General features: G+C 48.2%; 7 protein-coding genes and 1 non-coding gene across 8 annotated transcripts; 2 read left to right on the forward strand and 6 right to left on the reverse strand.

The window, feature by feature from the left end:
* Window positions 1-1,536: 1,536 nt before the first annotated feature.
* COCSADRAFT_204163 (carbohydrate esterase family 1 protein) lies at window positions 1,537-2,477 on the forward strand (the record flags this gene model as incomplete). The annotated part of the gene is made up of 2 exons (XM_007707451.1): window positions 1,537-1,710; window positions 1,761-2,477. Exons 1-2 carry the CDS (start codon window positions 1,549-1,551, stop codon window positions 2,475-2,477), a joined length of 879 nt encoding a protein of 292 aa, XP_007705641.1. The 5' UTR covers window positions 1,537-1,548.
* Window positions 2,478-2,766: 289 nt separating this feature from the next.
* COCSADRAFT_263653 (uncharacterized protein) lies at window positions 2,767-4,489 on the reverse strand. The gene has a single exon (XM_007707452.1). The coding sequence runs from the start codon at window positions 4,413-4,415 to the stop codon at window positions 2,799-2,801; it is 1,617 nt and encodes a 538-aa protein (XP_007705642.1). The 5' UTR covers window positions 4,416-4,489; the 3' UTR covers window positions 2,767-2,798.
* A 1,954-nt stretch (window positions 4,490-6,443) lies between these two features.
* COCSADRAFT_263658 (uncharacterized protein) lies at window positions 6,444-7,937 on the reverse strand. The gene is made up of 4 exons (XM_007707453.1): window positions 7,857-7,937; window positions 7,306-7,804; window positions 6,629-7,259; window positions 6,444-6,575 (listed from the first exon to the last, which is right to left on the reverse strand). Exons 2-4 carry the CDS (start codon window positions 7,711-7,713, stop codon window positions 6,538-6,540), a joined length of 1,077 nt encoding a protein of 358 aa, XP_007705643.1. The 5' UTR covers window positions 7,714-7,804; window positions 7,857-7,937; the 3' UTR covers window positions 6,444-6,537.
* A 1,807-nt stretch (window positions 7,938-9,744) lies between these two features.
* Window positions 9,745-10,137, reverse strand: COCSADRAFT_31267 (uncharacterized protein; the record flags this gene model as incomplete). Its single annotated transcript, XM_007707345.1, has 1 exon — window positions 9,745-10,137. One exon carries the CDS (start codon window positions 10,135-10,137, stop codon window positions 9,745-9,747), a length of 393 nt encoding a protein of 130 aa, XP_007705535.1.
* Window positions 10,138-10,342: 205 nt separating this feature from the next.
* COCSADRAFT_41665 (uncharacterized protein) lies at window positions 10,343-12,431 on the forward strand. Its single transcript, XM_007707357.1, has 4 exons — window positions 10,343-10,724; window positions 10,784-10,966; window positions 11,459-12,136; window positions 12,210-12,431. The coding sequence occupies exons 1-4, from the start codon at window positions 10,662-10,664 to the stop codon at window positions 12,351-12,353; spliced, it is 1,068 nt and encodes a 355-aa protein (XP_007705547.1). The 5' UTR covers window positions 10,343-10,661; the 3' UTR covers window positions 12,354-12,431.
* A 252-nt stretch (window positions 12,432-12,683) lies between these two features.
* COCSADRAFT_103462 (uncharacterized protein) lies at window positions 12,684-13,747 on the reverse strand (the record flags this gene model as incomplete). The annotated part of the gene is made up of 3 exons (XM_007707454.1): window positions 12,684-13,344; window positions 13,408-13,572; window positions 13,629-13,747. 3 exons carry the CDS (start codon window positions 13,745-13,747, stop codon window positions 12,684-12,686), a joined length of 945 nt encoding a protein of 314 aa, XP_007705644.1.
* A 7,044-nt stretch (window positions 13,748-20,791) lies between these two features.
* COCSADRAFT_103417 (uncharacterized protein) lies at window positions 20,792-21,361 on the reverse strand (the record flags this gene model as incomplete). Its single annotated transcript, XM_007707455.1, has 1 exon — window positions 20,792-21,361. A coding segment is annotated over one exon (570 nt), but the record flags the coding sequence as incomplete, so codon positions are not given.
* A 597-nt stretch (window positions 21,362-21,958) lies between these two features.
* Window positions 21,959-22,044, reverse strand: COCSADRAFT_t95. The gene has a single exon. It is a non-coding gene; the product is annotated as a tRNA-Asp (tRNA).
* Window positions 22,045-23,777: the final 1,733 nt, after the last annotated feature.

Consider the following 23,777-nt stretch of genomic DNA (forward strand, 5'->3'; position numbering starts at 1 on the left):
TCCCATGTCTCACATCAGTCCAGGTCGTATTCCGCATGGGATAGTGTATCCCGCGTTCCATCAACTCACGCCACTGAACACGAGATGTAAGTACATGTTCAGAGTTTTGACTCACGGGGTAATGCCGTGTGACGTAAGTATTTAAGTAAGTTTGTGAAGAGAAATTCTTCCATCCACTCAGTCTCTTTGAGTTGCAGCCATTCCTTTCTTGAACAAGTTCGGGCCGGCCCCGCGAAGCTTACCCCACAAACCAGCGTCTTGGTTACTTTGGTACTATGCTTACTATGTACATGCGCACTTGTATCGCGAGCCCTATCGTCCAGACTTACCATTAGTACACCGATCCGTTGGGCAATTAGTGCGTCATCTTTATACTAGGCGATTTGTTGTGACTACACAGTTCAGTCCAGCGGTCATGGATTCGTCAGAAAAGGTCCGTATGTATAGTTCTTGCAACGTTTCAAGAGCCGTTGTAAGACCCACTACTACGTATTCGGTGAGCGTCGGGTGAGGAAGAAGTGCCGAACTTCGATTGTGCCTTTCAAAAAAGCCGACATTCAGGCAGACGTTGGCGTTATGAAGGCCAATTTACCGATTCAAGCCAACCTACTACATTTGGTCGAATTCCCCGCTTTAAGAAACACATGGAAGATACTGCAGGGATTGTATGGCGCCAAAACTGAGTGATGTGCACGTTGAGCCGATCACTTTCCGCATTGAAAATGTTTCGGAAACAATGCACGGTAGTAGTTTTAATCAATCCGACGCGAGGTGCCGCTTGAGGTCCTTGCGTTCGGAGGATAATTTTATGCTGCTTCTTCCATCTCATGTGCTGCCTCGCTGTTAAAGACGCTTACGTTATTTTGTAAAGTTATTTTAGAGCTTTGCAACGGTGGGTACTCTGGAAAACTTAGGGATATCAATGATTGTCAACACTATGCATGCGTAGAATTAATGCTCTGTTTCAGGCAGGTTTTGCTGAAGGGGATGTTGGCCCGTTCCAATTAACAGGGATGGCCAAGGAAAGCTGTTGAAACAGGACATAGCTCGACATCTGGGATAGCGCATGACCTTCCTTGTTCTTTAGACACCGATCGGACTGAGGCTTTGAATCATTCCAAAATTGCTTTCAAGAATGATCAGGCGGGTCCTGTGTACTTGCAGGTGATATCCCGCCCCCAGCATAGTCAGTAAAGTCTATTGCACTCTAGGCTCTTGGAATGCAGTCATGGAGTGAAGGATCTGGTATGACAGGAGATACTTAGAAAATAAATACGAACATAAGCAAAACCTTCGTATAGACTCCAATACAGCAGGTTGAATACCTCAAAGGGTAAAACCGTATTAATATAGTATCTGCTGATCCGTGCGCAACCGACGTAGAGTGTTTAGATGAGGGGTGTACTCATCACAACGGTGGGTGGAGAAAAGGTCCCTGACCATGTCTAGCATGCATGGAGATCCCGTCGCGGATCCAGCGCACATAAAAGGAGCAAGACATCCGCACAGAATTGCTGTTACCACACTCGCACCTCACATCTGCCCAACATGCACTCCACAACTACTCTTATCAGCACCATTGCCGCCATCTGCGCAACTGCCAATGGCGCCCTCACCCGTGTCAACAACTTTGGGTCCAACCCAACGAACCTACAGATGAACATAAACGTTCCAGCAAAATTGGCCACCAAGCCCGCCGTCATCCTCGCTGTGAGTATTCAGTGATCGTTGATAGACGAGCTCAAAACTGACAAATGTAGCTGCATCCTTGCGGAGGTTCTGGCGAAAGTTACGCGGCATCGACAAAGTACAACACCCTCTCAGAGCAAAAGGGCTTCATCACCATCTTCCCTTCGACCAAAAAAGACAACAACTGCTGGGAAGTCAACACCGCAAAGGGTCTCTCTCACGATGCGGGCGGCGACAACCAAGGCCTCAACAACATGATCCAATATGTCATCAAGACGTACTCCGCCGACCCAGCCAAGGTCTTCGTCACTGGCAGCAGCTCTGGATGCATGATGACTAACGTCATGATGGCCACCTATCCCGACGTTGTCAAGGCCGCAACTTGCTACTCTGGAGTGGCAGCAGGTTGTGTAGCCGGTAGCCCAGGAGCCAGTCCCAGCACCGCTGACCCGCGCTGCGCAAACGGCCAAGTCATCAAAACCCCGGCTGAGTGGGGTGCGCAAGTCAAGGCCATGTACCCAGGCTTTAACGGCCAATATCCCCGCTTTATGACCTACCACGGAACTGCAGACACCCTCGTCAAGTACCCCAACTTGGGCGAGCAGCTCAAGGAATGGAGCAATCTGCTCGGTGTGTCTTTCACAAGGAATGTTACAAACACTCCCCAGAATGGCTACACATCCATGATCTACGGCGACGGCACGAAGCTTGTAGGTGTTAGCGCACAGAACGTTGGACACATTGTTCCCACTCATGAGAATGAGGACATGAAGTGGTTCGGTCTCTAAGCCATGTCAATTATTGACCGGCGAGGAAATCTCACATGTATCCATTGGTGGGCGTATATCACTGTCAGAGGTCCACATGTAAATATTGCCAAACGCTACCTATCCGGCTTTCTTCAGCACGTATATATTCAAATATCTTACTATATGACAAATTGCTCTGCATATAGGTGTTGCGACATGTGACTTTCTTAACGTGACGTGGTGAATCGCTGTGCATACCACCGAGTCATCTTCCGTAGACACAAACAATAGCTACGTCACAAAAATTGAGCAAAATACAAAATCAATTGCTGTGATTCGTCTGGTCGTGAAAAATTGGAATTAGTCCCTAGTTTCAACATCATTAGCTGTACCCATCACAATTTCAAGGTTCTTCTCGCTGTTTTCCCACTCCTCTTTAACTAGGTCAAGTACCCATTGTCCCCGAGGCTTCAGATGGAACTTGAAAGGCTTCGGTTCAACCATGAACCCAACCACCAACATAGACAACGGATCCACATCCTCCCCCTCGACAGCTTCTATATCGAACGCCCAAAGTGAACAGGCAATATTTAAAAACGCTCCATCAGTAGCGACACGCTTTCCCTGACATATCCTTCTTCCTTGACCAAACACAGGGAGTGGGAGGTCATTCCGAACCTTCCCATTCCGCAACCAGCGCTCAGGTACGAATTCCTCCACATCCCCCAGGGCCCCATCAAACACGTTCTTGTCGCGGCCAATCGCCCACGCATTCGCCATGATGGTAACCCCTTTTTTAATTTCTACACCATCGTATTTATCCGCCCAATCAGCGCGCCGAGGAATCGACCCCGGAGAAACTGGCCGCCAGCGAAACAGCTCAAGCGCGACCGCGTCAATGTACGCGAGGCTGCTGCGGTCTGAAAATCTGGGGAGACGAGTTCGGCCCACGACGTCGTCGAGCACGTGGTGCGCACGAGTGACGAAGTCCCGGTTGCATAGGGCTGCGACGAATAGCCAAAGTAGTTGACGTGGCGATGTCTCCATGCCGCCTTGTATCGATGTTGCGAGTGTGAAGGCGAGATCGAGGTCTGCTACTGGCTGGCTTGCGGGAGCATGCTTTGCGGCTGTTGCGATAGCTTGCTTTGTAGCATTCCAGCCCGGTTTATCTCTACCGTGATGAAAGAGGTGCATGTAGAGATCGACTTGGGAGGCAAACAGCTTGTCAGCATACTGCTGCCATGGGGAAACAATAGTCGGCAGATAGCGCAGGAAAGGTATCAGATCTGGGAGCTGAGGATTTGCGGCAAGGTGAGTGACTTTTGCTTGGGTGTCAATGACTTTTTGCAATATCGGCTCCTCAATCTTAGGTATGCGAAGGCCGTAATGAAGACCTAAGATAACGCTAGATTGAGTCCGCTCGAGCAAAGGACATAAGGCCTTTGTAGTAATTGTGGAACCATCAGCAGACTTTTCTAGAGCAGCGCTGATGTCAAAAAGCAACTGCTTAGCCTCTAGTTCCATCAGCGGCTGGTACTTGTGCGCTGCAGGCGCACCCAGACTTGGTGAGAGAACGCGATGATGCAGCTTGAGATGGTCATCATAGTCGTGCATCAGCGTAAAGCGAGAGCGTCCTGGCTTTGCTCCAGTGATCATTTCCATACTCACAGAAGCTGGTCGGTTACTATACCATTGGCTGCGGCGACCGAAAAGCTCGGTGACGGCTTCATACGAATTGAGAACAACAACAGGTACAACACCGAATAGTTTCGCAATCGCAATCGGCCCATTCTGTTCGGACCATGCACTCCAGTTTTCCAACGGCCTATCTATCGGCGAGCTGTGGATATCGCCAATAAGTGGCAGCTTGAGGAGCGGCTTCTCCTGTGCATCGCACCGCTTGTTGTTGTTGGTATAGAAGTAAGTCGCAGTCAGTGCGCCGATAGCTAGAAAGACTACTAGTGCAGAGTTGGACATTGTGGTAGCTGATGATGGGAGCCTTCTGAGGGCCTGTTCGGTTCTCAGTTTTCCGTCTCCATTTTATTCCCGTTTTAGGTTTAGAGTTCCAATAGAGGAGTGCTGGCTGGCCTTACAGCTAGGCTCACGTCATAGTCACCTTGTAGGGTAGGCTACTATAACGAGCAAAAAATTGAACCTCCGTTTCGTCTAAGAAGGAGGGGGTGAAGAATAAATCAACGCTAAGCACGGGTTACTTTAGCATAGAAGCGCTAGCACTTTCTAGCGCCGTCTGATAGTAAGCATCTTTCCGAGTGCCTATCGAAGTTTTACCCGATCTTCACACGACGAGAGTATGATCCCATCAAACCCCTGCCCCATTTACGAGGCCAATACTATATTTTTTCTGTCACTGTAGCCGATCTCACTTCGTCATCAACGCACACCAATGTGAACTCACCAAGGAATGTGCGACTTGATTTAGACCTCTTATGCTTGTGTACACCTTACAGTAGGATCACATGGCCACCAAGATAATCTAAACGCGCGGTCAAATGTTAGTGCGTAGCATAAATTTTACCCCTACATGACTTGCTGGCATCGCCATCAACCTTCGGTCGCTGAAACTCGTAGCCGAGCGTGGTGTTTTCCTATGAATTTCCGGCGAAATAAAGCATTACGGCAATCTTATATCCCAAAATTATCTACGGGCATACAGAAGACGTTACGTGCAAAGAGGACTATAAAGCCATCTCGTTTCTCTCCAAGCAAATTGTACTCTTGCCTCATTGTGTGGTGTTGAGTCTCAGCTACTCCGAGATGTTCATTGCGGTGTCTGCGTATCCAACTCGTTGCAGTCGCTTTATTTGCTCGCAGCGTACACATATTCAAAGAGCGCGTTGCTTCTGCAATATCCATAGCTGTGTTTTTTTGCTAATCTATGTTCCGGTCCTTCATCCTGTTAGCTCAAGGATAGAGATAGCCTTACAGAGTATGGAAGCTAGTATCACGGTTTCAAGCTTGAAAATCCGGATCAAGAGTTAGGTTCGGACGTGGCTACGCGTAGTTCCCTCTCCGGGACTGAAAAGATTTTTTATATCTATTTCTCATCCATCTCGCTTTTGGTGCACAGCTGGATAAATCGAGAGATTGGGATTGATCGTTGAACTAGGCTTAAAGATGTAGAACTTATCATTATGCTACCTGTTACACTAAAATAGAGGCCGGGCAGTTATATGTTACATTGATAGCATCGCTCAGACCTTATAAATTCGAAACGTGGCTGGACGAGAATGTCTGCACCTACAATTATCCGAACCTATCCTAAGGAAGTTATCTTGGCATGAAGTCCTCGTCGCAAAATTTCAAGTTTCGCGAATCTGAACTATAGTTCAGCTTGAAGTCGCAATTCTTGCAAACGTCTAGGATGTCACATTGGATGTTTCTGTAACCCTCTCGATAACTTCGCTCATGAGTACCTGTTCCACACTGGTGTCTGAGCAACACCTTGCGAAACCATGCCAAATGTTCATGGACTCTGTTCATACCAGGCATCATCAAAGTAGGTTTGATCGAAACGTACGATTTCCATTGAGGATCTGACACGATCCAGAGTAGGATCTTGCTGTCAATCGAGCTCACTCCCGAACGGAAAGACTTTTTCTTATCTGACCATTTGCAGTCCCAAAAGACAATTATCATCCTAACTAGATGTCGGATTACCCATTTATCGTTGACTTCTTCAGATACTGGGTTCGTGATATAAGCACATATTCCAGTGGGCATCGCTTCTGTGTTTACGAAAACACAAGCTTGGGTAGGGTCTAAAGAACGATGAGGCTCCACGGTAAGCGAATGAACAGTCTTGGTATATCGAAAACACGTTGCGTAAATTTTGTAAAGCTGCGCTCGCGGTTTCTCACAAGTGTTCTCGATGAAAGAGTTCAGTCTTCTGGCATAGTTCGTGGTCTCGCGGCTGTCGTGGAAACCAAGGACGACACGATCTGACAGCCTGTCATAGTCAGATGCGGTGACACAAAGTACACTAGTTTGGCTGGTGGCGTAACGCTGGAAGTAATTCTCGTGGCTCGAAGCCCAGGCTTCGCGCAGCTTGAGTCCAAGTTCGTCAGCCGAAGCGATCAGCTCATTTTGGTCCAATGTTTGCTCCAGGATCCAAATTTTCTTGGCGACTGATTCAGTGAGAGCAAGATACGTCAATTCCCGTATGAGCATACCGTCACCATCTTTGCGATACTGCACATAGAGAGAAATCAAGATCCTCTCTGTCGAAAGATCTTGCATGTCCTTGATCTCTTGGCTCCCTGTCCAAGCTTGTTCGATAGTCTTGATGTCCTGGGCGTGTGGTAGAAGGAACCAACAACGACTCATATGAACCGTTTCCAACCTTCGATAGCCCGTGTTCGTAAGATGTTCGTTAGCAGCAGTGTTGTTTCCGGTGATGTACAGCCCTCGTACTCGTGCCACATACTTGGCGCCTTCCCAGACCCTGATATCAACATGTGTTCCTATGTCCTCAAAGAGGGGTTGGAGAGAAGACTCAATGGTGGAGTCCATTGCATCGAAGGCCGGTTCCTTGGGCACCCCAATTGTCTCAGCTCCGCTAATGGTAGCGACAGGTCTGTCGCCATACCAAGAGTTTGCATAACCCGGTATTGAGAGAATGTCGGGTTCTTCGATGATTGTGTAAGATGATCGCGAGCCTTTGTCTACTACAGACATCAGTTGTCTTATGATACTGGGCCGGAAGATATCACGCGCCCAATCAACGATGTAGTCCACAATTAGAACCAGTTGAAGTGCTTCGTCATAGCCAGTAACACTCCCTTCCCATAGAAGAACGATATTCTGCTTCTGTGTCAACAAAGGCATCGAATAATATGTGTCAACTCACATAATAGGGCAGATCGTCCGGGCTAGACTTTGTGACATAACATCCGTATACCCTCCACATCTCACCAATATACGCAAGAAACCAAGACAATGGGCCCCCTGGTATCTGCATCCTGTTGAATTCATCGTCTTGGAGCTTGAGTTGTAGGTACAGATGATTTCGTATCGGTACTGCCGTTTGTCTCTCAATATCCTGAAAATTGCTTTTGCTTTTGAGGCTTTTGGCTTCCATTACTAAGAAAGGATATATCGAGGCTCTTCCACCACTATCTGGATTGCAGCTTATAGTCAATCTATTGAGCAATTCATCGATCTCAGGGTCTTCTCCTAGGTGGGAATTATGTTGTCGCTCTAGAATCTTCTCCATGGCCTCTGTAGTTCTCAGCCCATAGATTCGATCAGGTTGCATCTCTATCCGATGATGGTTTTCGGGGTCATTCTGTATTACGCTTCGCTCGCCAATACGAGTAGTGAATATGTCGCTTAGTCCTGTGCCCAGACTAAGTTCGTGATTAGTTGTGATTCGTTTGCTTGGTGACTTCATCGACTTACATGCTATACTGTTTTGACAATGGCTCACATTCGCATACCGAACGACGTTTTTGACGTTCTGCGAGGGTATTTGTTCGGCTGTTACTTTCTATCGGATTGATCTCGACAGAGGATTGCCACAGCCGTTTGCGACACTGCTGACTACCTTCGATCAGCATACGAGATCTGGAACAAATCGAGCTCGGAGTTTGTCATACCATGCAACTTCGATTTCAAATCGTTCAAAGATCCGATTCTCAAGCTCCATGCGCCAGCCGTCTTCGTTCTGATACGTGCTTCTCGCTTGAGTAGCCTTCTGGCTTACCCGCTTGGCCCGCAGCTTGTTTTCAAGCTCCCATGGCTTATTGGTGATATCAGGTCGAGGCTGTACTGCATATGACTCGTAAATCATCTGGCCCAATTGCTGAATGTGCTGGAACTTCGTCTGATGTTGTTCGGGAACATTTCCCGGATGCTCTGGGCAGTACTTCCGTGGGTGGAACATGATGCGGAACTCTTTGATGATCTTCTCGTTATCAATAGCCTTTTGGACGTCTGTTGAATTGTCTAAAACAACATCCATCGACTTTCCCTTCCTTTTCTTTGACACTGAATTCGACTGCAAATTTGACGTTCCATCTCTTTTTCTCTTACTTCTATCACCAACAACAATTTTTTGGCCTTGCGTATTGCCCTTGGCTCTCAGATTTGGAGCCATGAGTGCTGGAGCGGAAAAGGTAGTGGGATTGGATGGCTTCGGCCTGAGTGCTTCGGGATGTAAATCTAATAGGAAAACTTTCGAAACTTTGCTACTAGATAACAAGTCGTGACAAAATATGGCACGGTTGGCGCTATGAAAGAAGTAGCCAAAATAGCCGGTCAGGGGGATGCATCGATACCACGCTTGTTGGGGCCAAAGAGCCCCCGCAAAGATCCTTCATGCAGGGGCGTGTTTTGATGCATGCGCTTGAGACTCGCTGCTAATTACCTTCCGCCCCAGAATCTCTCAATCTTAACCTAATTGTACTTCTCCCACTCTAGCGCAGGCGCCACAAATGTTGGTTGTCTGAGCGTGTTCGTGCATTCACGTGTCAATCACTCTACTTCTAACACACATCCTCCGTCTCTGCTGTAAGTAGGTCCCGGGAACATACCACATTGACCAGCTGAGCTTCTTTCGCCTCAAGGCTGCGCGTGAACAGGAAGTGTCTGACTATTTTTGTGATGTACGAGGCTGGCGAGTAGTTGATTTCGTATCACTAAGTTTAAAACTAATCGAGCTGCGGAATCGTCACAATCGCAGCGGTATCAATTTCGTATTCACCGTGCCAGTAAGTCTCTATTCATCTTTTGAAGCCTTGGAAATCGGGTTTATAGCGTAGTATCCATTGTGCATGGTGGTGCTGTCACAAGATGGTCGTCGTGGCTTGCAGAGCTCACCCATTCGGCAAATACCAACTTTCCGCCATACGTAAGTGACGTCAGTAGTTCACCATGGCGAGAGGCTTATTTTGTAAGGACGAATAAAGCCAACGGGGTGCTTGTGGGGGATACTGGCCCACCATTTTTGCATATCAAGACTTTTCGGACCATGCAAATATTCTTTACCCGCTGCATATCATTATGATGCTGAAGATGGCGCGAGAATTGACTTCGTAACCTGAAGTCGATTAATTAGCGGTTCTTTTGCTTGTCAAAAGACAAAAAAACCCTGGTCCATTGTAAAGAAATATACCATTAACATATATCAACCGTACACTTGACTCCACTAATGTCTGACCAAACGATGTGGTGACCATGTGTAAACTCTACCGAGGAAGTCTCATAGATGCAACGAAGATAGAACATGAAGATACTACTGAAGTTGGCTGCTCAACCACCCTCGAGACATATCGTAGCGTTAACCCGGTCACACGACAAGAACGAACATCTCCCGTTTTTCAGGGAAGCCACTTGACGTATGCGCCAAGGCGTTGTTTGGACATGCTCTACGGGATGGCCAAAAATCAACACATGTTGTCCACGCGGGAGTCTCCAAAGGGGTTTTATTCGGGTCAGCCACTGCCATGTCGACATGCAGCCATGTTATGTCGTGCTTTCTAGCAGCATTAGCAGGGAAACATTGTGTGCAGTCTAGCACACGGGTGATAGTTTCGATCCAACGAGACCGCTTCATGCAGCGTGTAAGAGTGTCGAAAAAGACCAAGTCTGATGCATCTTTTTCGGAGTCTGTCGGCTGGTCGGGTTCAGCCCTGCTAGCGCGTAGCGAGGGGCACAGCCAACCCCACCACCACATTGCCATCTTGGCCGTTCGCAACCCACTTAGTGACATCAAGCTTGCTTGCCTTCAAATCATTGCGCTGCATGGATTTTGTACACTAACCTATTTCCATTTCTCTTACGCCTGCGCCTAGATCAGGGCAGTCGCTCTGCTTGCATTTCCTTTGCGCCACCACTGGCTGACCCCCGGTTACTGGCCGCAGCATGGCCAACGCCGCTTGGAATTGCTGGGCCCACTAGTACTTGTTAATCAGTGTCGCCAGTAGGGATTTTGTGTTCAACAGCAATTGTGGATTTCGGCAGGTGTACCATCAGCGATCGGCAGTTTCCTGTTGTCTGGGTTAGCCGTATAAGAGTCTGCTAGTGCCCCTCTTGTTTTTCTTTTCTCAAGGGAAGGCTTAGCGTGCGCTGTTGTATAGATTGGAAACCATCCGGACCTCTCTCTTGACTACCATCCCCTCACCAAGTGCTTCATCAAGCACATATCTTGTCTATTGTAGGATACTTGGAACACGGATTCTGCAGCACATTCGACGGTCGCCCATCATGACGAGCAAACCAATCTTTGTAGCGACCCATCCACGAGCATGCTCAACCGCCTTTGAGCGGGTACGCACCACGCCATTCTTTTCCCCTGCTCACAAAACAAGGTTCTCACTGTCATCTAGGTTTTCATGACACGTCACGAAACACTTCAATGTGTTCACGAGCCGTTTGGCGACGCTTACTATTTCGGCCCTGAACGTCTTGCTGAGCGCTATGAGAACGACCCAAAAGCCAGGAAAGAGAGCGGTTATGAGGAGAGCACCTACAGGACCATTTTCGACCGCATCGCGAGAGAGAACGAAGAGGTTCGTTTGCTAATATTTCTTTGTGTCACTACAGTGTCGTCGCCTCTCTTTTCACGATATCTCACCCCTGAAGTCCTTTTTAGTGCTATCTCCAGCGTCTCGACTGTATGATCCGTCGCTTTCTTTTCTTATGGGGTTTTTTAGGAGTTTTCTTTTTCGTATACGTCGTTTGTTTATGTCTTTTTGTTTTTCTCCGAACCTTCAATTCTCTCCTCTCGCTCAATCATTGCATTTATCAGCACGACTAGGCTACGGATTTCCAATTCCTGATGCTTTTTACATGCCAAGACCGTTTGCACGAAGCCCAGAAAAATCATTTATACTTGTATGAATTGGAGATGATGACAGGCTTCTCCCATACCAGCTCCATGAAGATAAATTTCTGGCAGGCACTTTCACATTCTTCTTTCTAGTTTGTCATTGGTTTTCCAATATTAGCACAACATGAATTTCCTCATGCCATCACCAAATCTCAAACTCACCGACGCCTAGGGAAAACGCGTTTTCATAAAAGACATGGCCCAATACTGGATTCCACCTTCCGGAAAACCGGCGACCATTGCGCCATCTCTCTCCAACTACCGCCGTGGGGTAGGAACAAATACGACAGAGCTCTCGCCGGTCCCCACACGCTCTGACCCTTCCAAGCCACTGTACCCATACGACACCAAAGGCGAGCCCGGAAACCCAACCGTGATCCCCAAAGACCTCCTCGCCACATACCACTTTACTTTCTTGATCCGCCACCCCAAATACAGCATCCCGTCATACTACCGATGCACAATCCCTCCTCTGGACGCCATGACTGGCTTCTACAACTTCCGTCCCGACGAAGCAGGCTACGAAGAGCTCCGCCGCCTCTTTGATTTTCTACGCGCAGAAGGACAAATCGGACCAAAGTTTGCGGGTCAAACCGACGAAACGCACAAAGAGCAGACCAACGGGCACACGGGCGGCGTGGAGATCTGCGTCATCGATGCCGACGATTTGCTGGACAAGCCGAGTGAAATGGTCGAGGCGTTTTGCAAGACAACGGGTATCGAGTGGGATCCTGGTATGCTGCAGTGGGACTCGGAGAAGGATCAGAGTATTGCTAAGGAGGCGTTTGAGAAGTGGAAGGGGTTCCATGAGGATGCCTTGGATAGTGATCGTCTGAGGGCGAGGACGCATGTAAGTCGCATTCTACCATGTTGCTGTGGTTAGGGATTTGTTTTTGAGGAAATTGGCGATTAACGATGAGTAGAAGAAACAGCCCAAGTCAGATGAGCAAATGTTTGAGGAGTGGAAGGAGAAGTTTGGCGAGGAGGGCGCAAAGATGATTCGGGATACGGTTGCGGCGAATGTGGAGCATTATGAGTACTTGAAGCAGTTTGCTATCAAAGTCTAGGCGAATGCGGAAGAGAAAATCTCCACTTGAGAATATGACTTTTTAGTTTATTTCCTTTGCTTGTAAAGCTCAGATGGGATACAAAGGAGAGATAGAGAGGGAGGAATAAAAATACATTATGCACACAGCTGAATGTGCAAAGTAAGCAAATTGCCCGCATAGTTCTCCAAAAGAAGAAAATAGCCCTCCAAATGCACGTAATGGTACCCCGTTAAAACAAAAAAAAAGCAATGAACGTCCTCTAACACCATACCCTTGAACACCTGCGCTGGCCCAAACAAAGTGCAAAATTATAATAAACGACACGAGAAAAAGAGAAGAAAGAGCATTTCAAGTATGAAGATCGCCCATCTCAATCTGCCGTCTCCTCTCCTCGCGACTCAAATTCCTCGAATGACTACTTTGCCCGCCCGCACTCTCGGCCCGATGCGCACTCCTGCCTCTCTCCTGCAACTGCATCCATGCCTGCTGCTCGCCAAGGCTGTCCGGCCTACTGTGCCCCCTGCCGCGCTGCCACTCTGAATGCGCTTGCACAGGCGTACCCACGAGTTCCTGACTGTGTAATTCGCGGTCGTGCTGGTCCAGGTCTTCAGGGAGATCAATGTGGAACGTACTGTTTGCGTCGGGACTAGGTCTGGAATCTGATTTGTGGAGTAAAAGCGCCATTTGCTGGTTTACGCGGTCGTCTTCAGTGTAGATGACGGCGGGAGGGTGGTCGGCTGGGCGCATGGCGGTGGGGTACATGTTTGTGACGAAGTTGTTGTAGTAGGATTGTTCGGACCAGAAGTTGGTGCGGGCGTCGGGGTGCTGGCGCGGTGGGGGCTTGTTTGCGGCCCGGAAGGTGATGATGCAGAGGACGGTGTAGGTGAGGGTTGCGATGGCGCTTACAACGGTGCCGGTGGTGGCTGAGAGGCCCCAATGGTAGGCACTGGAGGATAGGAAGTTGTAGGCGATGGAGATGAGGCCGAAGGCTGACGAGGCGAGTGCAGGTCTATGTTGGATGTTGTTAGCTTTGCGCTTACTCGTGGTGGGGTTTCTTTGGGGGTGCTCGCACAGGAAGACGTTTTCGGCTTGGAAGTGTTTATCGCGACAGGCGAAGCAGAGCAGCGCGGTGAATGAGTAGCCGGCTGTCAGCAATGCGACAACGAATACGGAGAGAACAGCCTGGGTGAAGCGCAGCTGTGCGTCTTTTGCGTAGAGCCCGGGCAGTATGAGGTAGCTGCGGCTATGGTTTAGTTTACGGTGGCTCCGTGTATGTAAGATTGTGGTACACACCCTCCAAGAATCATCCACGACGCTGCTATGGCTATCAAGCGCCAGTACCATGGGGGTCTCTCTTTCTCGTCGCGGCCATGGTCGTGAATGGTCACATAGGCGTCGTTGGCAGAGCGCATTGGATCGGTGGACGACGGCGTGGCGGGTGGCCCGGGTCGCGATTCAGGCGGTTGCTGGCGTCTTAGCAGCGGGCGACGGGACGGGACGGAAAGTAAACGAGTGACTGAGGTGAGGCGGATGCCTTTAACCAACGTCCCTGTCGCCGTCGTCGCCCTCAAGCTCGGATGCCTGTGCCTGACCTTCTCGTCTTGAATTCAGCCTGGCGACGTCGTGCAAGTCACTTCGGTCCGTTGAGGTGCAGATGCAGCCGAGGCGCACGGCGCAATGGTTTCCAGCAGGTGGGGGTCACCAACACCACTAGCAGCGAGCCACGGAACAGAGGGAGAGCGGAGAGAGAAAGAAGTGCGGCTTGGGCTTTGCGAATATCGTTGCAAGTTAGGAGAATGGAAGAATGGAAGAATGACCAAAGACGCGGGCTGAACGCTTAGTCGAGGAACATGGAATGGAGCCAACGTGCCGGTACGCTGCATACACTACACGCTCAGCCACTGGCTGTCATCATCGCCCCGTCCACCCACCATGTCGACACTCTCCTCGCCGTGTGCCGCATTGTGGAGAGGCGCCCACCATCTCTTTGTTCGTCCCTTTGTGTGCCAGGCGAGGGCAGCCCCATGTTCCAGATCGCCTCACAGCCAATGCCAGCCTCGTATTCTTGTCTCGCCCTGCCACTTCGCAACCTGTCGACTGCGCCGCAGCCCCCCCCCCCCAATCGGCCATGCGGCTTATTATTCTTACTTGACTCGTATGTTGCACTGCTGACGCCTTGGTGTCTTCGACTTCGTTCCAGTCTTCCAATAGGCACTACCAGTAGTGCCAGCGAATATGACGTCTGATCTTCGTGTCCAGCTCGTCAATTCCGTCATATTGCCTCGAGCCCTAGCATAGCGTTACTCGAGCCCAGCGTTACATGAATACGGCGACGTTGGTGTCACGTGAAAACGCTCTCAGCCCTTGCACAGCCCCTTCCCATCTGTCAAGTACATCTGCCAAGTAGATGCTCTATACCTGTGTAGGCACATCTATCCGAAGACTCCAAGATTGCAGTCTTGGCTTGTAGTTAGTCTCTAAGTTGTAGTCATCAAGTGCGCGTGGTCCAAGCTGGCACGCGAACCAGCTGGGTCCCACATGCGGGGAGACAAGTACCGTCTAGTCTATTACACTAGCAAGCGAAATACTCGGTCACTCTTCTTTCCAACCTGCTCCTGTCTCTGGCCACAGGGGTTTCCAAATATCTGCAAACTGTTCGCTTCCCATTGCAGAGCCTGGTGTTGCTGTTGACTTCCTCAATCCTAACGTCGTTTTGGTGTGTCTCGAGGGTCACGCCTGCATATCCGGCTTCTCCCTATCCATGCAAAAATGCCTTTAAAACCCAGGCCCATCGTTTGGTCGTTGAGTACTAGTACTCTACTTACCCGCAAACATATCAGATCCAGCTTTGCAGGCAGACCAGCTTTAACCGAGGTATGAGTTACTAATATTTGTTGAAAGATGGATTGTGCGAAACTCATCTACAGCAGCGGTGATGAAGACTTGGCGGATGGCGATGGCCGTTGTTTCTTGATCTTCTTCGTCGTTCGAAGGCAATATAAGGATGCAAGGGGCATCTGGCCCGTCATTCTCACGATAGTTAGTGCATTTAAGCATAATTAATAGGCTTTCTAGGTATCGCATTAAGCCGAGGGTCTGGTATATTTGAACCTCAGCGTGATCACCTGCAGAGCGTAGCATCTTAATGTTTAGTTTTCTGATTTCTGGGCATGAATCTCGCAGCTGGATAACCTAGTGTGCTGATAGGATAAAGTCTTCAATACAGAGCACTTGTAGATCGTCGCCGTGGCGTTTAAGTATTACCTTAAAGCCTATGGTTCCGGGCCCAATAATTTCAAGCTCAACCAAAGGATGCAGTAATGCGCAGAGCCGTGCTATTATTAATTTAGCATTAACTCATTCTTCGTACTCACCGAAGATAAATAGTAGACTTAGAGATCTTAAGGGCGAGAGCCTATCTTATTCTGCAACATCAGCCAATTTTTTAAGAACATCTAGCTTTATCTGTCTTTCGAGCTAAAGAGATCGCAGAATGGAGAAATTAGTATGATACTGCTAGGAGGCTAGTGCGAATCCAGAAACCTCGTACGGGGCGCAGATAGCAAGATCCTGAATTTGGCCTTTAGTTTAGGTCATCTCACGCCATTCGCTCCCTAACTGAGGATGAAAACCCCGCCATTAGGGTCGTGTAGTTCTCTGTCGTGTAATTTCTCTAGATAACGTTCTCATGTTTTCTCACATACAGACATGCTTCAGGTTAGGTGCTAGCCCAGCCGACAACTGCAATGTAGCCTCTGCTTTATAGTTTGCGCAATCACTCGCATTATACATAGAGTAGAGAATACTAATATTATACAAGCACGAAGAGACCCCTAGCATTTAATCATCATCACCAACATCTTGAAGGGTATCCCGTTGATGGAGGCCGTGGAAATCGAGTCCATGGACGTGTAGCCGACAAGCCGGCATTTGCTTATTTAAAACAGCAAGACTGCAACAAGGTAGCTTCTCCGTCGACGCCTATATAAGATTTTAGAGGTGTAGACCAGAGATAAAATGCGCAAGGCGTTGCCAGTACTCATCGGGTCGACGCTCATTCCTTAATTTCCACGCTTGAAGGGGAGGTGTCGGATAGAAGTTAGGGGCAAGTTTCGTCCATGAGATATACAAGGCTCTATTCTTGTCATCCCCGCGTTTGTTTTAGTTGTCCGCACCTATCCCGAGCTCTAGAACCCTAATACAGGCATGAGTGTTCATTTGGTTCAATATACATTCCAATCTTTCAATCTTTCAGTCTTTCAGCGAACTCTGCGTCGTCTACATTAATTAACACTCGGGAAAAGCGCCCTCGCCTAGCCGCAGCGCGGCAGACCCCATTAGTCGACGCGAAAGCTAACAAATTGGCCCTGTGCGGCTCACATTGCCCTAGGTATTCACACACTAACTCTAAAACTAATTGTGGCAATGCTTCTATGGTACTTTGGTGTGGCGCAGAATCTTGAAGAAGCTGGGTGTAGAGGATCAGGCAGTAGACTCAAGTAAGTTTGCGGGTTCTATTGTAAATCATGATGGAGAAAAAGAGAATTACGCAAAGTGGCTGCCGTTATACTCCCTCCATACACTCTCGTCTATGTAACCGACCCCAAAGTAAGAGATCACGTGCAAGCCAACTAGAGATAGTTAGCGTCAATGGAGATCCACCGAATGTAGCAGCCTCTGCGTATGGCATATCTTTTTGCATAGTGCGAATGCTGATTCAACGCTTGTGCATCCAACAACGTACATGAATTTCCTCCCTTGCAATCCACGGCCAATTCCGCTTTTTGACAATTCCAAGACCACTCCTTACACATTGTTCGCCTGGTACCGACGCGCCATGTCATTACCTGCCGCCTCTGAGACTAATTCTGAGGTTCTCGGACGGTGTCAAGAGATCTTGGTATAGTAAGAGCCAGGTCCGAAGGAGTATCATGAAATCGAAGACAAGCTTGCATTCATTACCTTACGGCCAGACACAAAATGGGGTTTTGTTGTCGTCCGCAATGTCTATGGCCCATCTAGCGATGCGCCGTAGGCCCAAATACTCCAACTTCTTTGCGCGGAGATATCAGAGACTTTGATAGAGGCAGATTAATCAGAGCTGCTTTCACGTCACGAGATGACCATTATTGAGGATGAAGCAACGCTTGCCGGCGCAGATTCATCTGGCGCAGCACATTTCGCACTTGGGTAGCGGATGATCTGCCCTAATGGCTCCCTGACGACTACCTAGAAGAGTTAGGCGGACCTACACAGGTTCGTGAACAATTGCTTAGTAATACTAATTACTACGTGGGGCATCCTTTGAGCATTATGCCTCCTCGATAGCGATACTGAATATTCGTGGATCAGGATTGCTTACGCTCACTAGAGAGAGGGCCTGAGGAGCCTGAATTGAAAGATCTAGCCTTGAAGATTCTGACTACAGACTAGGACGGCGAAGAAACGGAGGTATCTACTGAAGAATTTACTCGAGACTGGGATAGTGGTAAGACCAATGATGATCATGAAGACGTTGGATGGATGTGGATGGACATGACGGACTATGCTGCCAAGTACAATCAATTAACTTCTGCATTTGGTTGGGAAGAATACTACGAGCGGCCTCAAAAAGGCTACGTGGAGGCTACGAGATCCTTCCGTGACTTGGCATAATTTTGTAGGTCTTGTACGTCATTCAAGGTGGTATTTGGTACAGCCGCCATAAGTGTTAACAATCAATCTGGATTGCAATCCTGTCAATCTGATCCCAAAAATCTGAATCAATCCAATCCAATCCAGAACCCAATTCATTCAAGATAATTTCTGGTTCAGTTTTGGCGACCATTATTGCTATACTTCTTTCTCGTGAGATGTCAAGTGTCGAGGTCAGACGGCACTCTTTGTACCCTGTGGCATGGAGTTTAGTGCCGCTAGGGGCCGATAGTGGATCACCAAAACGGTAATCCCGGGTGACCTAAGGCTGAAATTAGCAAAACATACATGATACACAATGCATGGTAGAAGGGCCAGTTCGATGAATGAAATGAGCTATATACATGTGCAGATCAACGAAAGATAGTGGGAGACTTGCCGCCCAGTTGTGCCTCAACCCGAGTCGTGCAAATTACCGCGGAGGTTGTTTGTATTAAGCATTGCGTGTGTGATGATGGGCGGCAAAAGAGTTTGCCGTCGCACGGCCTTTCGACATGAGAAAGGCAAGAGGCGATTGGTTCATAGCAGACTAGCAGCTAACATGAGCCGGTTACTTGACCATGAGAGGCGAAGACGAAAATGAGCCAGCAAGGATGGAGAAGCCAGTTTTGTCTACCCCTATAGGTAAGAGGTCTGTACTGGCGACATGGCAGCGCGAGGCCCAACTCTTATTGTAAATAGCCCAGCCACTTACAGCGCTAGAGTACCTTCAACTTCGCAAAGACTGTACGTGTCTGATCTCCAATCCTTAATCTCCACTAGATTGCGGCCGATATGAAACACAAAAAAAGTGGACAGCATAATTGAAGGAAACAAGAAACTGCGCTTGTACCTAGAGCTTAAAATAGTATATTTGAATTGCTAACCTCCCCCATTTTACAGCCATGGGCCACCCCCTGTATCTAAAATATGTTGCAATGCTCTGGATAAGAGGATGTTTTCTACTTCTTCATTGTGACTTATATCAGCTCGAAAATCTCTTCAACCACAGGGTCGCTCGCCAATTTCTCCCCCTTCATCCACTTGTCTTTGTAGAAGAAACATGACGCCAGAACCGAATATATCCCTTTCCGTTCCTTCCGTAGGACAAACGGCACACGCCCACCATAAAGAATGACAACATCGTCGCCTGCCTTGACCTTCTCGGAGGTAAGTACGAAGTCGCCATGAGTGGTGCAGTAGAGCTTTCGATTCTCAGTCGGTGGACGTCCTATGGTAAATGTGATGGACCTTGAGCGAAGTTCACGCTCGTCCATATGGGGTAGTAGCGCTTTAAACTTCCCTCGTAGTCTGTCCTTACGCTGTAATGCTGGAAAGCTAGTATGGCTTTTGGCGCGAGCTTGGCTTTCTATGTACAGTTTTTGCAGATCAGCACTCTCGCGCTTTGATACCATAAAAGGCTGTCGACCAGGTTTAATAATCATATAATAACTTAAGTCGGCGGAGGTTGCATCTTGGAGAGGTTGAGGCGCAAGGACATTCTCTATTCGTGCGATGCGTACGCCTTGGAGCGATAGAGAGAAGGGCAAATCGGTAGGCCGCACGATCGCCGGTCTTCCGCCAGATGCATTGTAGACCCCATACTTCGCGGTGAAGCTGTCTTGAAAACGTTCGTCAGATGCAAAGATGTTTGTTACCCACGAGGGGGCTTCCTGCAGCAGGGGATCATCGGGGGTCGTATCTACAGCTAAAAGGTAATCAAGTGGGCTAGCTATTTCCGATGGCGGACCAATATCCAACGCCGATATTACGTCGAAGGTTGCTGTGTCTCGAGAGATAGGATATATCCCATTGGTCGCATCCTTGTAAGATAAATCGTGACTAACAGTCAATGATTTCTCTCTCAAGTTCTTCGATCTAGAACTATGAGCTATGGAGGCACAGTCCGCCGAATTATGTTGCAAGTATGATCTCACATTCTGATTTTGAACATCCCTCTGGAAAGAATGAGAACTACTGGTGTCACCGCCTCTACCATTCTTGTCATCGGGTGATATGGAAACGTGAGACCTCGAAAGCTGCCATCGTCTATAGTTCCCCATGACTAGCGTCAATGGTCTTGTACAGTCAGTATGAAGGAGGGACTCTAGTTTGAATACGTCCGAAGTATCTGACCCGAGCTGAAGGAGCGCGAATAGTCGGTCGCGAGGATCACTCGACTCGAACGCAACGGTCTTGGAAAGGTAGCCCTCGATGGAAAGTCCAGCAGGATCTGTGACACCCAGCGAGCGCCCTGAGAGCACTAACCAGGAATGGTTGAAGAAATCTATATTGTGAAATTGTGTCTTGCGAACAGTAGTCCCGAGTAAGAGCGCAAAAGCCACCAGTTCATTCCACTGCACCTGAGACTGGCCGCTGAAAACCGTGACTCGCCGTGCGCTATTCCGGTCTATTTGAGCCATTACGACTTCCTGAATGACCCAGATTCTGCGAAACCAAGGACGGGAGAAATAGCGGTCTGCACAATCCATGATCAATTTCAGCAATACAAATGGTGCAGGCGTGTCCTTGAATATTCCATGGAGATACTCAGTGGTATCACCAAGAGATTCGAGCGCAAAAAAGTCTATAGTGAGTTGAAGCAGCTTTTCATTCTTCAATGCATTCTCATACCAGCGCGTTGCTTCGAAATCCCACCAGCCAAAATGCGGTCGCTCATCCGCGGTGTTGTCGTCCGAAGCCGGATATCTTTCTACCGAGGATATTTCAGGGACACTGGACGCAAACACTTTCTGGGCCTCGACCATGATATCGCTGTACACGTCCGCCTCTCCTAACCAGACCAGTACCTCCGATGCTGAACTGTAAACCAAGCCCATGGAGCTGACCTGGTGAGTTTTTTCGACAGCATTGTCCTGAGCTATACAAATAGCATCAATCCAAAGAACCCTATGTTTGTCAGGCTGTCGTAGTGCGCGAAGGAGTGCATCAAGGTTTCGTGTTATCTGATATAGTTGCGCCGTCCACGCTTCCTGTGAACTCTTTGCTGTTGCTTCTTTTGTTCTGGCGCATCGAAGGGTGAACCCAAGTGTATCTTTAATTTCGCCCCAACAGTACGAGACCGCTTGGTAGGATATAGCTGGAGCATGGGTTTGCGATCCTCGCAACTCGAGATAACCAAGAAAGCCCGAGAGAGGCGCGTCGCCTTCGCCGGGATCAACAGCAACATAGCGAATCTCGTTGACTTTTGGATCAAGGGGCAGATAGGCGGATGTATTGTTTCTAACCCCTCGGAATGGAAGTGTAACATCGCTTGTTGTGGCACCGAGGCCTCGCTTCTTGGGTGGAGGGCCAGCTGCACGACCTTCCGAAGAGGACCTGCTGCGCTTCATGGTCTTCAAACTTTGAATTGAAAATTTGCTAGTTCATAAAGACTCCAAAAAGATTCGTGACTGCTATGTACTTGGACAATGCCCCTTTTCATAAAAATAAAACAAGATGAAGGTAGTGGCTTGTCTCAGCCTCTTGTCTTGACACGAGCTGATTGGCGGCTCAGCCCGCCTCGCATCTTTCTGTGGATCATGTATATATGTATATGTCAGCGATGTGCACCAATGCACACGCACTTCGCTCAAGCAAATCAAAGCGTTCATATCGAACCGTTACATAGCTGCTTTAACACTGTTAAAGCACTCAATATTAAAGACGTAGTTATGTTCTATGCTGGACAAATAGGAACAATGTTGTTCCGTAATGCCGTCACAGCAATAGATCATTCATAGTAGCGCCCCTCACTACTTAGCGAGAAACACTATACGCACAACACGAATAGAAGAAAGGCTTGCCTGAATTTAATCTGGTTGAGAGCTTTCTCGCGAGTGCGGCCGTAAGCAAAAGAAAAACCCGCTGGCTTAAAGCAAATGTGTACCTGCGCAAAAGTATGTTGATAGCGACTAACTTTTCCTCACCCCATCAAAAAAAATTTTAAACTCTCCAGCGGGGAATTGAACCCCGGTCTCCCGCGATCTGTCAATTGCTTGACAAGCGGAAATACTGACCACTATACTACTGAAGATGGTATTGCTGTTTGATGAATGGAACAAAATTTCTTTATCATATATTCTATTTTAGATTGTAAACTTCACTCATGTGGCAAAGATGCAACTAAAACGTAGGTGCTTTTCGCCCCACAGGGCAACTCAAACTTATCTCAGTGGTACAGTTCAGAGGCATAGTATGTGTGTTGCACGCTTAGGTGCGGTGAAAATTGATCCATATTGTGCTATCTTGAAAGGTGTCTTCTAGTATTTATGTTGTTGTCGGATACGAGTATCAGATACTGGCAACGGAAGCAGCAGATTCCGGGTGCGGACTCGAGCACCCGGATTCTGTGTACAGCCAATCAGAGCACGCCGCTAGGACCACCCCAGCCAAGCTGTAATAGGAGGTGTCTTACCCCACGTGATTAAGTAGTATATCTTATTCAGGAGGCGCGCCACGCGTCTCCACGAGAACAACAAGAAGTCAATCAATATACTCTAATTGTCACAGAGAGTTATCAGCCTACTATCCTGGACAGACCCTCACAATCTGACAGTGGGCATGATGAACTTACAACTTGATTGGTCGAGAGCTCAAATGTGCTTAGTATATGGTGGGCGTGCGGCATAGGATATCACATGTTTTACCAAAAGCGGACGCTCAAAAACCGCCTTCTGTGATATCACAGTGAAGTCACAAGCTAAGTCTGTGTGATCTCAAAAGTGGACCTGCTATAGTACGAAGCTATTCAGTGTTGGTGATTAAACGCTGCGATGCTGCTTTAAGGCGATAGCTACTACTAATACACTAAAGTTCCTAACATGCTATGGATTGAAAAATAAGCTATTTTAAGGCTAATATTTCTAAGAACAGAGACTAGCCCTTAGCTTATAGTAACTAAAAGTAGTAAAATTGATAGACATTAGTAGCCTAAAATGGTAAATTTAACAGATATGTTGACAGACGGCACAGTTATATAGTAGTCAGTATTTCTACTTATCAAGCGATTTGCAATGCGCGGGAGGCTAAGGTCCAATTCTCTGCTGGAGAGCTTTATTTTTTCTTCTTACGGTGGCTTTTTTATGCTTAGGTTAGTGAAGGTATGTGTTACAAGTAACAAGAAGGATTCTCTCCTTGACAAATGACGAGACGGCTGAAAGCCTAGGGACGTCCACGTCAAAAGGTAATGGATCATCGCGGGGCTCGGAGTCACGTGATGTGCCATCTCGCCAAGGCCAGCCATCTGAGATGGCAGGACGCCGAGAGATGGCAGTGCCATCTCTACCATCTCGCCAAGGAGAGATGGGCAAGATGGCAGGACTGGAAGCAATGAGGATATAAGGATGGATGGATTTCATTATTACTCTCGTTGTGGTCAACTCAAATTGTACTTTCTTACTAGTATTGTTACTTCACAAGATAGTTACATGTTAGTCTATCCAATAGATTAGCGTTGTCAAACCCGGTTACATCCATAACTCTTTTCCACTACGAATCGCCAGACAACCTCACGGAGCTCTTCATCCCATCTCACTCGCCCTAACCCGGACCGAGCTTAGAGAAGTATCAGCACCCAACCCGTGTAACACTTTGACCACCCACGGATTCAGTGGAGGATTAACCAATAGCGTCCGATTAAGATTCAGACCATGTCACAGAACTCTAACGAGTATGTCAACATTCCAGGCCCGGTGCCTGACGAGAACGTCAACATGACTGGTCATACCCAGGGAGGTATCAACGAGCCGGCGGCAGGAGCCCCGAGTA

Source organism: Bipolaris sorokiniana, assembly GCF_000338995.1.
Source record: "Bipolaris sorokiniana ND90Pr unplaced genomic scaffold COCSAscaffold_19, whole genome shotgun sequence".
Taxonomy (NCBI): domain Eukaryota; kingdom Fungi; phylum Ascomycota; class Dothideomycetes; order Pleosporales; family Pleosporaceae; genus Bipolaris; species Bipolaris sorokiniana.